The sequence below is a fragment of the Perna viridis genome, chromosome 11 (assembly GCF_037379345.1).
Source record: "Perna viridis isolate PV_CMFRI_1.1 ecotype Kerala chromosome 11, ASM3737934v1, whole genome shotgun sequence".
Lineage (NCBI taxonomy): Eukaryota > Metazoa > Mollusca > Bivalvia > Mytilida > Mytilidae > Perna > Perna viridis.
In genome coordinates, this window is record NC_142455.1 from 31,768,214 (window position 1) to 31,785,351 (window position 17,138).

The 17,138-nt window shown below is 31.4% G+C and overlaps 1 protein-coding gene across 1 annotated transcript in view; it reads right to left on the bottom strand.

Annotated features, from left to right (window-relative positions):
• Positions 1–3,093: 3,093 nt before the first annotated feature.
• LOC148603739 (calcitonin receptor-like) overlaps positions 3,094–17,138 on the bottom strand; it is a 28,054-nt gene continuing 14,009 nt past the window's right edge. Inside the window, exons 2-13 of the mRNA XM_088553409.1 lie at positions 14,192–14,299; positions 13,431–13,510; positions 12,162–12,262; positions 11,789–11,915; positions 10,838–10,991; positions 10,409–10,466; positions 8,064–8,127; positions 7,471–7,550; positions 5,924–6,059; positions 5,096–5,137; positions 4,518–4,649; positions 3,094–4,152 (exon numbers count right to left, since the gene is read on the bottom strand). Of these exons, the coding sequence (XP_088409535.1) occupies positions 4,099–4,152; positions 4,518–4,649; positions 5,096–5,137; positions 5,924–6,059; positions 7,471–7,550; positions 8,064–8,127; positions 10,409–10,466; positions 10,838–10,991; positions 11,789–11,915; positions 12,162–12,262; positions 13,431–13,510; positions 14,192–14,299 (1,136 nt within the window). The 3' untranslated portion in view covers positions 3,094–4,098. The remainder of the gene's footprint in view (positions 4,153–4,517; positions 4,650–5,095; positions 5,138–5,923; positions 6,060–7,470; positions 7,551–8,063; positions 8,128–10,408; positions 10,467–10,837; positions 10,992–11,788; positions 11,916–12,161; positions 12,263–13,430; positions 13,511–14,191; positions 14,300–17,138) is intronic.

Genomic DNA, 17,138 nt, shown 5'->3' on the forward strand with positions numbered 1-17,138 from the left:
TCTGTACTGAATGACGAATTCAGACAACATATGTGGTCTGTACCGAATGACGAACTCAGACTACACATGTGGTCTGTACCGAATGACGAACTCAGACTACATATGCGGTCTGTTATTGTTTCTCAATTATAGTTATATTTAAATTTTATCTGCAGAGAAAGAAAGAAAACAAAAATATTGTGAAACATGTAACTTGCGTAGTGGTATTCATCATATGTGGATTATAAAAAACTTTTGACATATTTCAGATTATTTTACATCGTGCTCCTGTGCTGAAATAAACTCTACTAAACCTTTTGACTTTTATATTATACACAACCATGCATCACGATAAACTGAACCACCGTCTAAAAGAACTAATCCACAAAGTATTCAACTGCAAGAATGACATGTCTCACCCATTTGTTGTTTTAGGCTATGATTGGCATTTTTGCCACTTCAAAATGATAAAACAAAAGTTGCTTCTCCCAGCAACAGAAAGTCAGTATTTTCTTTTCTTTATTATACAAAATGCTATACAGCATATCGGTCAATTGATATGACAGAAGTAATATGGCTGACATGACAATTTTATCACATACATTTAAATTTACATCAGTATGATTGCATTTCTCTTCGACAATATATTTATCACTTTTGGAGGTATGGAGGTTTTGGAGGCTTCATTACATAGTATCGGCATTGTAATGGACACTTACTTCAAAATCTTGTGAAAGACAAATAGGTAAAAGAGGATAGATCTCGAAATTTCGCATAAACATATTGACAATATTTATTCTCTTCATTATTAATCCTAAATTTGAAGAATGATTTCAGTCTTTTTATCCACTAGAACTAGAAATTTAAAAGAATACTGACACAGTTTCCTCTGCGTTCTTTCGAGACCATTACTTTTATTTTGATGGCAGTGGTAATCTCAATATAAAAATATATAACAAACGAAACGATTTTGGTTCGAAAATTATAATTTCCCTCTCTTGTGCAGTAATATACCAGCTTCTTCTGCATATCTGATGTTTATATTTGTCATTTGTTAAGGTATATCAGAAGAAGTAAAGACTATTTTGACTTCTTAAAACCGTTGCTTTTGAAACAGCCTATTGGATCAAGGATTTAGAAAATATCTTCTTGATAAGTTGTATTCCCGATATCAAAATCCCTTTGAAAAACATTCTATTTCTGAAAAACAGATTATAGATTATGGATTTCCATAAACGCTACTACTTAGTTTTCTTTAGTTTTTACTTGTACATAACTATTTCATCTTGAACTTGGTGCACATTCCTATTTAAAAACCAAGAGTAATTTGGAACTCGTGGCTTGACTGTACATAACTTTTATTGTAAATAATCCTTTTTTTTCGCTTTTTTTATTGTTGATATCAACAGTACTATTTGACTACTGATTTCACCGGTTATGACTGGTGTCATATTTATAATGCCCATTTGTGTTGAAATATACTAAAAGTTATGAATCGTCATGGAAGCGCGCTGTAAAAAACTGGTTGAACCAACCTTTAATTTTGAAATGTACCAAATCATGACCATTGCGGCGGTTTCCAACTTCCCAGATTTACTTTCAAATTGCCATTGGTAATACGGACTTTTTTTGACTATTCATTTCGACAACTGTCTATATTTTATCAAGTCGGTAATTTTGTTATTACTCTTCATTATTACTTTAAGTGTAATCCGTGGGTTTTTGACATGTATGAAACACTCCTTGTATGAATTCTAAACATATGAAAACAATAACCACTTACAGACAGAACAAAGAAAGAAGAATGCTGGAGTGTAAGGATAAACAACATTTGTTTTACTAAATCTTTGGTGTTAAAACGTTAATATGCTAAATTGAAATGAATCAGAAAAAAATCTGCAAAACAATGAATGACATATACGACCATGAAAACGAAACCAATATAGAAATGATGAATATAGACATTTATAATTGAAAATTCTTTTAATTGCGGGAAAGAGGCATCAAGTTTGTTGTCTCACTTCCTGTTCTAGCACTCACTACGCATATACGTTATTTCGAATTGACAGTTGACATTAATAAATAGACGGGGTACTTAATTCTGCCACTGAATGTATTTTTTCAAGCTTCCATTTTTACTGCCTTTTTGAAAATAACTAAAAACTGATGTTGTTTTGTCGCTTTTAACTATTATACTAATATTTTCAAATTGTTCAACCTGTCCTCTTTTCCCTTTCGTATTTAGTCTACCCCTGACCTGAGTTGCTAGAAAAGCAGAGGACACATACCCTACCGGTACACCTGGTCCATGCTTCCAGTTTTAAGTAGAGACCAATTTGCTCATTTGTGTATTTGTTTTTTTTCTGTCTTGTCATTGTGCCTTGATCACATTTAAAAAAAAAATCTGCTAGAATCTTGATTACTCTATTAAAGATTAAAAGAAACCGAATTACAAAACATGAAACAATCTAACAATTTATTCATATAATGTTTAATCATAACTTAAAAAAACACAGCTGTGATCACTTTCAGAGTTCCGGTAGGGTAATATCCGGTTCGCAGCAGACTAAATATAGTTAAGAGTTTATTGTATATAGTTAAAGTTATACATACTTGTTATATATATCATTTGAGTTATTACATATTTATGATACGGGGCATATCTTACATAATTCTAACACAAAGCACTATAAATATATACATAAACTAAACACAATTTAAAACATGCAAGGAAAAGGGCCATACAAGATAATTCTGAATTCTATATTATAGGTAAAACCAAATTAACCAGCTCAGCATCAAAACATGCAGATTTCAACTTAATAAAATTGCAAATAGTTTTAATCAAACATAAAAAATAGAAACTATCAATATATAACGGATGCCTGTTATGTACAAGGCTAAAATACGAACATAAAATCGGGTTAAGCATTTTATTAAAAAGGATAAAAAATGTTCAAAAGAAGTAAGAGTAAAACACATGTAGAAAACAAATACAAAACAATGAATTAAAGTCAAATTGTTGTCAGATAACAAAATCTGGATAAGCAAAAAGTGATGTTTAGCATTCATATTAAAAAAGAAAGCCATTGCCCAGTTCTCAATGAGTGATATGAAGCGATCAAAATAAAACATACACCAGAGACTTGTTTTGCCACGGACAATGTATTAGCAGACAATATATAGAAATTCGTAAATGTTTTATATCTTTGCTATATTTTTGTTAGATTGACGGGTTTTCTATACTGCAATAAATTTCAATAGTGTTACCGAAATGTCACTAAAGTGTTCACTAAGATTTGACAAGCATGATTGACAACGCAGTTGCAGATACGTTTTATAACGAACGATTATGAGATGACTTGTTCATTCATACTAAATGACATCAGGATTTCTGACAGAAAAACATCGCAAACAACAGTACGATGAAAAGAGAACTTACAGTCAAAATGTCCATTGCCCGTTTGGGCAAAAAATAAAAGACAACTCTATTTGTTCGTATGCAACAACCTCATTCAAAGACCGATTTTGGCTGTACACGTGTCGATTCGTATAGATGTGTCAGCTTATAGGCAATCCTGACTACGCTCTGCATAGAAGGTTGAAATAATGTGCTGTTGAGGTATGTAACAAAACTTTATCGAAAGGATACAGTAATGTGTTGGACCTAAAACTTATCCCTGCAGAAAAAAGTACCTCATATCTATGGAAAAGCTTTCCTAATCGCAATACACTGAGTTCTGGCTTTGACATAATCCTGGTTAAAACCATTCTGGTTGTATCATGGAAATACTCCAAACGTTAATAAAGAATGTTATGGTCTACTTCGCCGAAGGCAGCTGAGAAATCTAACATTTAGTCTGTACAACAACACTACAGTTAAAACTCAGCGCTACGTTTATGTCGTAACGAAATAGTATACTAGTACTTTCGTTGTAACAAGTTTAATTTTTAGTTATGTCTTTTTTTTTTAATAAATACTGTGAAATGTCCATATGATTTGACTTTTTGTCGTGACATCATTTATATACAGTTTGTTTCATTATATTCAGGATATTTCGAAAAGGTACCACGTGTATCCTCTGTTACCACGTGTATCCTCTGTATTAAAGTCTTGACTTAAACATCACATGTCCTTTCGTTCAACGGAATCACTTCTGGTTTGTCTTGTTGCTAAAATAGAACAAAAGTCAAAATTTGCTTTCTTTGCAGTTTTCAGAAATTACGCATATCTTCATATCACACACACATACACACACGTGCGCGCTAGCGCTTCATGTCGAACATGTGCAAGTGGCCAACGATTTAAAAAAAATTATGAAACATTTAAAATGAAACATTCGATTCTTACATCATTTCATTTGTTTTTTTTTAAATTTTATTTCCAGCTTATGTTTAGATATACATAACAATTAGAAATACACAGTGATCAAGATGTGATTCATTGCCCCATGAAAAAAATTGTAAAAAGACGTGTAGTGTATTTTAATGATATACACAGTAATTGTAATTTTTAAATCAAAGATAATTTAGTATACATTTTTGTTACACTCCTGATCAGCCATATGCTCTGTCACTGTGTAATGAGAAGAGGAACATCTGTGTTTACGTCGACCACTGCCGTACATCAATCTGTACTGGCCCCACTTACGCTGCAGTATACCCATTATCTATAAAGTAAAATTACATTCAATTTCATTCCTTTATTTATTCTTGTCAAATGAGTAATTATTATTATAAAGGTATATATATAGAGAGTGGTATACAATTAGTTGTGTTTAATCAGCAGGAGTGGGTACTTATGGTAGATAAACAAGATGTTGTTTTTACATGCATTGTTAATAAAACAGTTGCTTTCAAAACTCGCAGATTCTGCTTGAAATGGTAACGACATTATGAGGAATATTCTTGATGTCATTCATTTCGCTAAGCATTGTTGAATGTTAAAAAGAGAAAGAATAAAAGTTTCTTGTATTCGTGATCTTTATTTATTTGTTATTCCGGAATCGTCAACTCGAGTGAAAAGTCTAAGCCTATGGAATTCCGTACTCTCAGGGGTGCAATTACTGTTTTAGTGGTATAAGAATTTTTTGTTATGATTTAAAATTTGACTTACCTCGCCATTGCAGAAGCAGTATATGATTGACACAAAAGAACCCTGGAAAGAAAAGATTACATACACATGACATTTCTAAATGAACAAATCAATGTGATTGTTACAGCACAAAACTTAGAACTACACATGCAATACATACTGACATATATATATATATGACTTCTTGCTTAAAAAAATTATGCTCTTAAATTGGTTTCTTCGATGTAATGTATTACAATAGATAAAGAATAACTATTATAAGTTTGCTTTTTATTCAGTATATGTGAATTTACTTTTTTCAAAAAGGAATGTTTATAGGATGTTCTGTCAAGTATATGTTGATTCCTTTCATGTGCTATTTTAATATTTTAAATGTACAAAATTAGGTTCAATGTGCATTTTTAAATATGCACAAAACGATCCAAAACTTAAAATAAATCGTGTAATACATATAAAAACATTCTGTTTTCTCAAAAAGTATGTAATCATCTCAAGGGTCAAAAGTAACCATCTGCACCATGGGAACAGATTAATTAACCTTCCTCTTGTCTCGTTTCGACATTTTACAAGCGATTTGGGGCATTTTACTAGGAAATACAGGACACTTACCTTTCCAGTACACCTGGTCCCTGCTTGAAGTGATTAGTGGAGTCTAGGTTTCTCATTTACTTTTGTTTCTTCATACGTGTTACCTTGGTTATTTCATATAATTTGTTGAGTTAAGTCTTTGTCCTTGGATTATATTTCTTTCATTTTTGCTCAAGTCTTGGTTCCTCTCATTGCTCTTTAAAATGATGCATAAATGATCAACAAATTATTAGAACGTTACAAATTTAGCTTTGTACCCACCTGCAAGGATGTGATCACAGCCACCGAATAAAGGTAGACGTTTTCCAACCCAGAATCTTGGCTTGGCCTCATAGGTAGTACTAAATACTGTAATCCCAGTAATGGTATTAATACAAGGGTAGCTCTAGCTGCTTTCCTGAGAAGTCAAAGCAATAATATCAGGGGTTAAACACTAATTATCATATCTCCGGGGAAAAAGAAATAATGTACAATAAAAATAAAAGTATTGCTCTCATTCTTCACATGTGAATGTAAAAATATACTTTCAGGGAGAAAACATCAAAGGTTTTTCATAAGACTAGAGATTTTGCTCAATATCCATAAAATAGTGGCTCTAACTGTTGTCCTTAGAAGATAAAGTTGTCAAATAGAGTCATTTAAGAGGAGTTACTGATGTTATGAAATTGCAAAAAGAAATCAAAATTGCCACTAGTGAAAGCTTTAATTAAGAAAACAGTGGTTTTTGAATTGTTACAAGCATACCTCTTTTGAATTCTACGCATTGTAAACACTATACAGTTTAACTTCGTAACGCACAGATAGAAACCTTAGACTTTTAAATAAGTTTCATTTTTAGGTAAAACAGCGATGTTACTATAGTTTGCCTCATCATACATTATCCAAAATATAACAGAATTGTTAAAGTAATAAAAATAAAAAAATAAATAAATAAAGTAAAAATTAAAATTAAAACATATAATATATACAATTAAATGAGTTATTTTAATATTTACTCTTTTCTGCAAAGAGTAATCAAGGGAATCAAGAATATAGCGGTAATCAAAAGAATGCAATCCAGGGACAAAGACCAGACATGGAAAACAGACATACACAACAAAGAACATAACGTAACTAAAATCAAACATACAAAGTAACAAAAGCAAATGAGCAACTCGGACTACGCTAAAAACTGGGAGCATGGACCAGGTGCATCGGTAGGGTAAGCGTCCTCTGCTTTTCTAGAAACACCCGCCGAGTTGCTAATAAAAAAGTCAAGTCCGGGGTAGACAAACGAAGAAAAGAAAACTATGACCCGTTGAATAAATCAGTTTTCATTGTGCAGATTGATACACCATAACGTTCATGATGACGACCATAAAACGTCTGTAGTGATGACTTTAATCGTGTAGCAACATAATCCTGTTCCAGAAGCCTATTTAATAGAGTTCTAGCGCGATACAAAAAGTCTGCGTATTTTCGGCAAGCTCTGGCATAACGTATGAGTTGTGATATGAACACTCCATACGCAGGTGCTGAAGGGATGTTGCCACAGATGAAAGGAAAGTTGATAAATTTGAATGAAAAGTCATCACGTTGGTCATAAAGTTTGGTCAATAGTCTTCCCTTACCATCGATTTCTAAGTGTAGGTTAAAATATGAGGCTGACTTCACAGTGTCTGTAGTATCCTTTATCTCAAGTTTGTCAAAGGTAGTTCCCTGCTTAGTGCCTTATAGCATACAGTATTATAATAACTTCGTTTAATGCATATCGCAACTTAGACAAAATGCTATATCACGCATTTTAACTGAAAACTAATCGTTCTTACTTGCTTTGAGATGCTTCAGGAATTTTCTGTAATTTTGTCATCAGCAGTCTCACAATATTGATAAGAAATAAGACGTTTACCTTGAAAACAAAACAACGTCATTAAACGTACAAAATTTACAACAGCAAATATTCATCTTTAAATCAGTATGATTTAATTCTTTGCTAACACAAGGTTGAGGTTATTTGTATTTCATTTATAGTCAATTTCCTTTTTGCCTATTTTTCACTTTGACAAAATAGTTCCTGAGTTCTTGAAAGTCATTTTTCGTGCAATACATTTTAAGGTATGACACAAATCCATGGTTCCCTTTTGTAGTATTAATGGTGTCATTTGTCTTGTTGTCATAGGAATACAAAATAACAGATTCATTGTGAATATGTTCCGGCGTCGGTTGATATGTTATATATCATCATGCCAATAACCAGTTCAGATTAAAATTCACTATAATAGCCATTTTCTATTGGTTGACTGTGGTTCTATGTTTTCTCTTTATTGGCATTAATAGTCCCTTTAAAATTTACTCGTCGCATTCTAAAGCTGGGCTAACGATTCTAATCATAATTCAGAACAAATATTAAAAAAATACATACACAGAGAGACAGAACAATTGGTGCATACATAATCCACTGCAAAGTGCTTTCAGCATGCCAGCATCTACATCAATGGAAGAAAAAAAATCTTTTCAATTGAAACATATTATGTTCAATTAAACGATATCATTAGAGACTGATGGAATAACCAATAATTAATGAAGCATTCTTAAACTACTATCATTTGATAAGAGGAAACGTAAGAACGTGTTAGTCCATAGTTCTTTGATATTTGAGTTCTGTACACTGTATCAATGAAGGGTAATAAAAAAATGAAGAGTCAAAGGGGGAAGAAATAGCAATATCAAGGTTAAAACCAGGACGTTCGAATTCTTATGTTTATTATTTGTAGGCTTTTTACACCAATAATGCAAAATATATGAAATGCTAATGGGAAATCTATTACAACTACATTGAAATAAAGTTTATAAACATAATTGTAAAAAAGTAAAACATGTTTCAAATGTCGTAATCAAAATCAAAATTTAAAATCAAACAATAAGAATACTCTCTGAAGTAATAATGTTCTAGTGGTTGTGACAGTGTACATTAATTTATGAAATATCGGCAAAATGCTTAATTCGGGAGTACTCACATTCATAGAAAACGCATTTGTTTCACAAAAGAATAAATTTATCCACGCAATGAATAATAAAAAACGTATCTGTTATTAAATAATATTGCACTGTAGCATATTTTAAATTACAACCGCACCGAGAGCAATTGCTCCCAAGGGTAAAAAGGAGCTATTGTTTGAATACTCGATTTGCGTTTTTAATTATTGGCAAAAATGTTTTATCAGTTTATTTCATAGCTATAGATTTGATCAAACAAAGCGACATGATATTAACAGTAGTTTGTATTGAAGTTTGCCGGAAAAAAGCAATTATATGATGATGATGCTCATTAGAGTGAGCATGAAAGCTTCTACTCTATTTTTGCACCAGACATCAGATTTAATGGTATATAAAACACAAGTAAAAGTACCACAAATGTAGCAAAAGTGATAACAAAAACAACAAAACAAAAAGGTAGGAATAGAACATCAAAAAGTCTGATATCATATTGGATATAAAACGTTAGTCATTAGCCTGTTTCTTAATATTGAAATCTTTCATCTTATATAATTTTATATATTTTTTACTTGTTACTTGTCATCTTCTTGATTGGACTTTGTTACTGCAATTATTAATAAATGTTCATTATAATTCATAATCATTTCTGAATCTTTGTTTTATTTTTGTAGTCTAACTGTCACACATTTATAAGATAAAGGAAAGTTGTGTCAGAAATTGAATTCAAAAGGTACAAGTTAATCATATTTCAAAACTTGTTCATTGTGTTCATTGACCAAAAAAGGTCATTTAAATAGAAGTTTAAAAAATCATTTCAATAATATTGTTTTAAAATACAAATACAAAATTCTATTCTTTATTTCAAAATAGAACAATAGACTTTATATTTTGCTTATTGTGCCATTTTTCAAATTTAAGGAGAACGACATTACAAGTTAGTGTAGAATACGAAATATGTATTATTTAATTTGCATTAAAACTTAAGCAAAAATCTCATTTGATAGAAAATAGTACAAATGTTACTGTAACGATCCCGTAAAGATAATATAAATATAAAAAAAAGAGTCAAGTGGAACCTTTGTTTCAATCATTTTCACTTAAATAAAGAAGTCAAATACCCTCTAACGTCAATTAGCAAACAGACATTTTATCTGATAAAATCAGTTGGCTGCTATATTTAAACAAATATTCTGTCGCCGTGGATATCAGACATTTCACAAAAATGGGATATTAATTTCCACATTTGGAAATAAATAAATCTATAATCACAAAGCAAATAATTGAAATGCTGTCTTAAAATTAAATTCTAATTAGAATATGCTACAATGTAGACATTGGTTAATTGTCTGAAAGTTTTTTTAACTTGCAGTCTAAGTAAAACAAATGTTGAACTGAGTGGGAAATCAGCTGTTATACAAATAAACCTAATATATTTTGATTGTATCGTCTGAATGAAATTCCTGGAATCTTCTTTGAAACGTTAATAAATTAGCTGCTAAGACTTTGATCTATACTTGAAATAGTAAATTCCACTTTGCTTCAAAGGGTTTTCAAGAAAAATACACTTTAAGAAAAAGGGTAAACAGTCTATTAAGATTAAAACAAAAACAAGTACAGAATCAAAAACAAAATAACAAAGAACTACATAATGATAACAATGACAAACAGTAATTAGATCCATTAATGTTGCCATGTAGATAGACTGATAAAAACCAAGTTAAGATGTAACGTTAAGAAGATTCAAGACACACAGTCAGAACAACTACTTACGGCATTGTGTCCTGGTTTCTTAAAACAGTGTAAATAGTTGTCGGTATAATTGGAAAACCTTTAAGAAATACAAAATGATAATTTTAATTATATCATTGATGGTCAGATTGTTTTATGCAAATATGAACTACAAAATCTATTTAATCTTACTCTTTATCTGTTCAAACGTTAATATAAACCCCTTTAAGTCAGTTAGTTTGTTTTACTGCATAGCATCACTTTCTGTTTTTATATTATGAGAATTGTGTACATAGTGTTACTCATAATTGGTATCATCAGTATTGGTAAATTCTGTATTATTTTCTACATAATATCAGTATTGTCTTGGAGTGACAAAAAGTACCTAGTAGTAAGTTATGTTTATATACTTGACCTTCTGAAATACTATACTAACATCATTTAAACTAAAACTCATTAGTCCTTACGTACCCCATCCAATTGCATAACATATTGCTTTCAATATTTTGCCACTACTAAACACTCTGATAAGTACAGTATGAAGGTAGAGACCCTCACAAAACATCCAAGCAAAATTACATTGCATAAAGTACTGGGCTAATACGTGCAGGAACTTACACCATGTCTGCAAGATAATGAAATGAGTTTTTTTGTCAAAAATGTTTTAGAATAATTGACGATTGTAAGCAATGAATAAACTTAAGTACAATTTATGTTAGTCTTAGTCACGTTCATTTGTTATCAAGACATTGTAATAGACTGTTTCCTTCATGCCGATCCTGATCTTGAAAATGAGGTTTGTAATCTTGAAAACGAGGTTCGTGAAAACAACAACTGAATCGAATAGTTTAACCCTATTTGTTTAAACTCTGCTCAACCCTAAGTAACAGTAATGGCTTCAATTGATTTGATAAAAATAAAATAGCCAATGTTATCGATTGAAAACGATGAATATAAACTTAGTAACAGATATAGGGGCAATATGAATCTTACATAATGTTTCCAAAAATATTAATTGTAATTATTTCATTGTCGTAGTCACAGTGGCTCAATGCTACCAAGATTAAGCTGTTTCATTGTAACATTAGTTGCAAAACATGATCATTATAAATATATAGATGTTTAAGGTCTGATTTATGTTAATTAGATATAACATATAGTTGCTATGGTGTGATTTTCTAGCTGATAAAAACGTAGAAATATTCCATGGAATAAAGTCCACAGAAGATAAGATTTACTAACGATGCTACAGAAAATTTCTGAACAATTATGTAAGGCGTATTAAGTCATTTATAAGTTCCAGGACGTTATCTCATAGACATTGAAGTGTAGTTTTTGGAACATTTATGTCTTTGAAAAGATCATACAAATGAACATAAAAAGGGAAATACAATATGTCTCTATTAACATAATAGACTGTACCGGATTATCATGCAGGACATCCCCGTCTAATATTACAAACTGGTAATACAGAATCCATGTAATGCCGGTAAATACGTAAGACAGGAATAGATGCTTGTGGATCAACACTCTTCCGCATCTTAACTGTCTATAAGTATAGTAATGATAATAATAATAAACCGAAACTGAAAGCATATTAGATTTTAAACAATGGTTTCAAATTTGAACTTAAGCAGAACGAAATGGAAGAAACTATAATTCAAATAATCTATGTACTACAAAATATTGCTTTTGTTTTCATACAGCAGTTTTATTTCTATAAATTCCTCCGAAATGAAAAGTTAAAGAATTATATAGGTGCATACAACTTTGCCCATCATAATCAACTGCTTACCGAAATGAGAAGAAAATTACCAACGCTATCAATAATAGCACTATGGAAACAGCATTACCAATTATATACACATACACAAATCCTTGTCCCTCGTCTAGTTCCTACAATGATAAGTACACTCAACCAATGTTTTTTCCATTATTTTAGATAAACTTTTCTTCAATTGTTGAATTATTCCTATATAAATCGATATCTATATAGGAATAATTGCAAAGTCTTGTACCTCACATGGAACACTGTTCTCGGCATATACAACTAATTCTCAAGGATTTAACTAAGTGAACTAAGAATTTTGATATAAAACTGATAAACCATTAAATGAACAGTAATAAACGAAAGTTATCGTATGCAAACAATACTCAATTTTAGTTTGTTTATAAAATTTCCCAATGTTTAGTCGTTAACAACGTTCATTTGTTATATCTATATATAGTTTTTAAGTCCTCGAACTCGAAAGAAGGAAGTTTACAATTCAGTAATATTATTTTTAATTTATATTCCAATGAGGTTTGGTGGTTCTTTTCCCTATTTGATTAACAAGTATGCGTAGCCTAGTAAACTGGTTATAACGACTTAATCATTGTATTATATTCTTTTTGTCTTTTGAGACTTGGTTTTCTTTACATACAAAGAATTGTTAATGTAAAAATTAAGCGGTTATTGCCCAAATTAGCAGAATGAATTCGTCATTTTATTTGATTGAAGGTTTTTTTTTTACCCATGTATTAGATTTTATAACAAAAATGACAAGAAGGTGAAATGTTCTAAATACGTGGATAAAAAGTCCAAAACTGTAATCAAAATAGTTTAGAATGCCTTATAGTAAACAAAGATGATGTCAATCAGAGAAACACAGGACAAATGCTGAACTTAAAATTCAAACAAAATCACAATCCATCGTTATAAATCATACAGAAACCATAGCTTTGTCGGATTTCACTTACAATGTACTATATGTTATATACATTTTTACAATATGAACGTAACTTTATTTTTTATAATGTAAACAAAAGATGTGAAAATGTGAAAACAGGTAAATATCATACTATAATTATTGGATTAAGATCATTCTATATATTTGATTTAGTGCTGCTGTTGGAAGATTAATATTTGAAACAAGAGTACAACATGTCGAAATAATAAAAAACATGTCTGTTTTGTATTTTGTTTTATAATAGATGATATTTCTGCTACGTATTGTTTTGAATATTTTTCGTATATGTCATTATTTGAAGACCTCTATATTTTATATATAGTTTATTTACTTACATTCTCTGTATCATTCGGTGTAAACTTAACCCCTTCACTGTCCCATGTCCCATTATCAGTACAGTGGTATGAAATAACATCTGAAACGGAATGAGACCACACACTAAGGAAAATGTAGAACAAACAGAGATTTTTGATTTTTAATGAGGTATATTTACATCAAATTTTTTTCAATAGAACTTGTGTCGTATTAGTACCATTGTAGAGATTTTATATAATATTGATAATTTTTGCTTATGATTAGTTTATATCGGCCTTTAATCGCCTTTTGACCGCTACGGTGTATCCATGACAACTGTTTTGTTTAACGTGTCATTGTTTTCTTTTTTCTCGTTTGTCTACCCCGGACTTGACTTTTATGAGCAACTCGGCGGGTGGTTCCAGAAAAACGGAGGACGCTTACTCTACCGGTGCACCTGGTCCATGCTCCCAGTTTTTAGTGGAGTCCATGTTGCTCATTTGCTTTTTTGCTTTGTATCTATGATGTTTAGTTACTTTGTGTTCTTTGTTGTGTATGTCAGTTTTACATGTGTGGTCCCTTGATTACATTATTTTGATCTCTTGATTAGCGCTATAACCTTGGTTCCCTTGATTACTCGTAATGTTCAATCATGCTAATGAAAAAAAAAACACTAGATCATACACATCTCTTAGATTACAAAATACATTATAATTACAATGTACAGAATCTATGAGCCTTTACGACAGTTGATAAAGTAGGTAACAAAGTTAGAAATGTGACATTAAACGGCTGATCGTACATCGATCTAGATATAATCTGTCTAGTCGTTGAACCACTGTTTCTCCGGCCTGAGTGTAGTTCCAGCAGGTTCCAAATCTTCCTACTGTTCCATTGCAGTAAAGATTGTCTGAAATATTTGAAATAATGTTCTACAATAGACGTCGAGAAACACGATAAGCAGCATGCCTATTACCGGATGTTTAAAGAACTCAAATGTTATATGTATGATTTTTTTTAAATCTGAAAGTGATAAAGCTCTTTTATCCGAAAACCGTTCAGAGGTATTATGTATGTTACACATTTGTTTTAATTGGTCCCTACACAGTGTAATCAAATTTAAATAATTTTAATTATTAGACAAGTATTGTTTGGCTAATGATTAAATTATATTTTTAATTGTGCTTCCACACTCATTGACCTTTTCCCTAGATCATATGAGGCTGACTTTATAGCTGATCTATTCCAAAGGTAGGGACATCGTTTAGCCAGATCCTTTCATCTCAGGTTTGGCTATATAGATGACGTATTACAAACAATCTTAGTTTTAGGGGTTTTATAAATCTTATCTACCCAGAAAACTTAAAGGATCCTACAGACACTGTGGAGACAGCCTCATATCTTGACCTTCACTTAGAGATCGATGGTAAAGGAAAACTATTGACCGAACTATATTACAAACGCGATGACTTTTCATTCCGTATTTACACATTTCCGTTCATCTGTGGCAGCATCATTTCAGCAACTGCGTATGGAGTTTTCATATCACAGCTCATACGTTATTCAAGACCTTGCCGTAATTACGCAGACTTTTTGTACCGCGCTTTTTACAAATAGGCTTATAGAACAGGGTTATGTTGTTGCATCACCACAGAAGATTATACTTGTCATCATAAACTCGTGGGTCGCAACGGTGTGTTAATCTGCATCATGAGAGCCAATTTATTGAACGTATCATAGTTTTCCTTTTTCACTTTCGTATATCCCTGACTTTTATGAGCAACTCGATAAGTGTTTCTATCAAATCAGAGGAAGCTTACCCTACCCTCGTCCATGCTCATGCTCCCAGGTTTTATTGGAGTCCAAGTTGCTTATTAAAATTTGTTGCTTGTACGTTTTATTTTGGTTATTTTTTTTTGTTTTTTGTCGTGTCTGTTTTCCAGGTCGTGTTTGTCCTTACATTACATTCTTTTGATTTCCTTGACAATCTTAGTTCCTTTTGATTACTCTCTCTCAGATACTGTATAGCGGGTAATTTCTTGTTAAAATATCATTATATTTTGATAATGATCTTCCGACATATTTGATTTTAATGCTGCTGATGAGAGGTTACTCCTTGAAACACGTGTACAGCATATCTAAATTTACAATATTTAAAACTGGTATTTGTTTTGTATTTAAGAACCACTGGGTCGATACCACTGCTGGTGGACCTGAGGTCCCCGAGGGTATTCACCAACCCAGTAGTCAGACTTGTCTGACCCCGAATAATATCACATTTTATCTACCCTATAAATAAAATCTTACAGTATTTCAAATTTATACACATGTAAAACACCGAGGCTTCATTCGTTGTATTGTATATGGTAGAACCTCTCGGTGATGGATTTGACTTTCTCTTTCGATAGATTTGGTTATGAGTACTTTTTATATACAAATAATATTTTGAATATGTTCCTACACATTTGATTTAATGCTGCTGATGAGAGGTTACTCCTTGAAACACATTTACAGCATATCGAAATTTACAATATTTAAAACTGGTATTTTTTGTATTTTTGCATATTTCATAACTCTGAAATAAATTACCCATAAGATATACTCTTGGCCTCAGTACTTGATGCATCACTTGGCATCCGCCAAATATGAGCGTAATAGTTCGCCACAATAACTGGCTTTAGGGTAGGTCATATTCATAACAAATTTGTAACTTTTCGACTCAGATCATTTTGTTTTAAAGTTATGCTTTTTATTTCTATAACAATCATGCATGATATGATTAACATACAAGTCATGGTGTTAAGCAGTACTTGAATGTTTGCATTTTATTTAAAGTGTATTGTGAAAAAAAAAAACATATTTTTGTTGACATAAGTTGTTAGTTTCCAGAAATAATTATATGCATGTATATGGTAAACAACCGAATAATCTATAGCGTCGTTGAGAATATTTACACCTAATAAAATGTACTTTGATAATATGAGCTAACAATTTGTCCTAGTCGATATCATTAATAGTTAATAGTCATTGTGACATCTTATTTGTCAAGCTACGGAGACAGTGGTTAGAGTTAAAGAAACTGAAGTAGCCAAGGGAATAGCGTCCATTAGGCCCGCATTATCCCTGTATATATCGTTACAAATGTCTGATTAGATTCGTGGTTATTCGTCATTAGAGGACCCTATAAACTTAATGTAGCAGGACAAAAAACATCAAAAGAGGCGACTATTGCTGTGGTATATCACACGGCAATCGTGGTGTGGTAGAAGGGTCGTTATAAAATGACAATAGCCAATTACAGAATCAAAGAGCACAATGTCATCACCTTTGTTAGATTTGTAAAGCAAAGGAAAATTATTATGCAATGAAGGATATTTTTTCATAATGTCTTAAAGAAGCAGAAACGATTTCACATCAAAGTTCTTTCTGAGTTTTAGCTGAAAGCAGTTGTATTTCTATATAAAGGCCCCATTTTGTCGTTATAAGAAGTAACAGCCTCTTTTTCAGATATATTCGTAGCAGTTTTATGATTGAGTCGATCAAACCCCTAAAAGTATTGTACGTTGGTTACTATCATATATCTTTGTCCGATATATCAATCACACAAAGACACCATAGAAACCCAGTCGTCCCATTCTTTACTTAAACTGCTTGAATCAACCTTTACAATTTCATAACAGTGGATGGAGAAAAATGTATTCTACAAAATCCTTTCAAATGAGAATATTTATATGTTATAAACAATATAA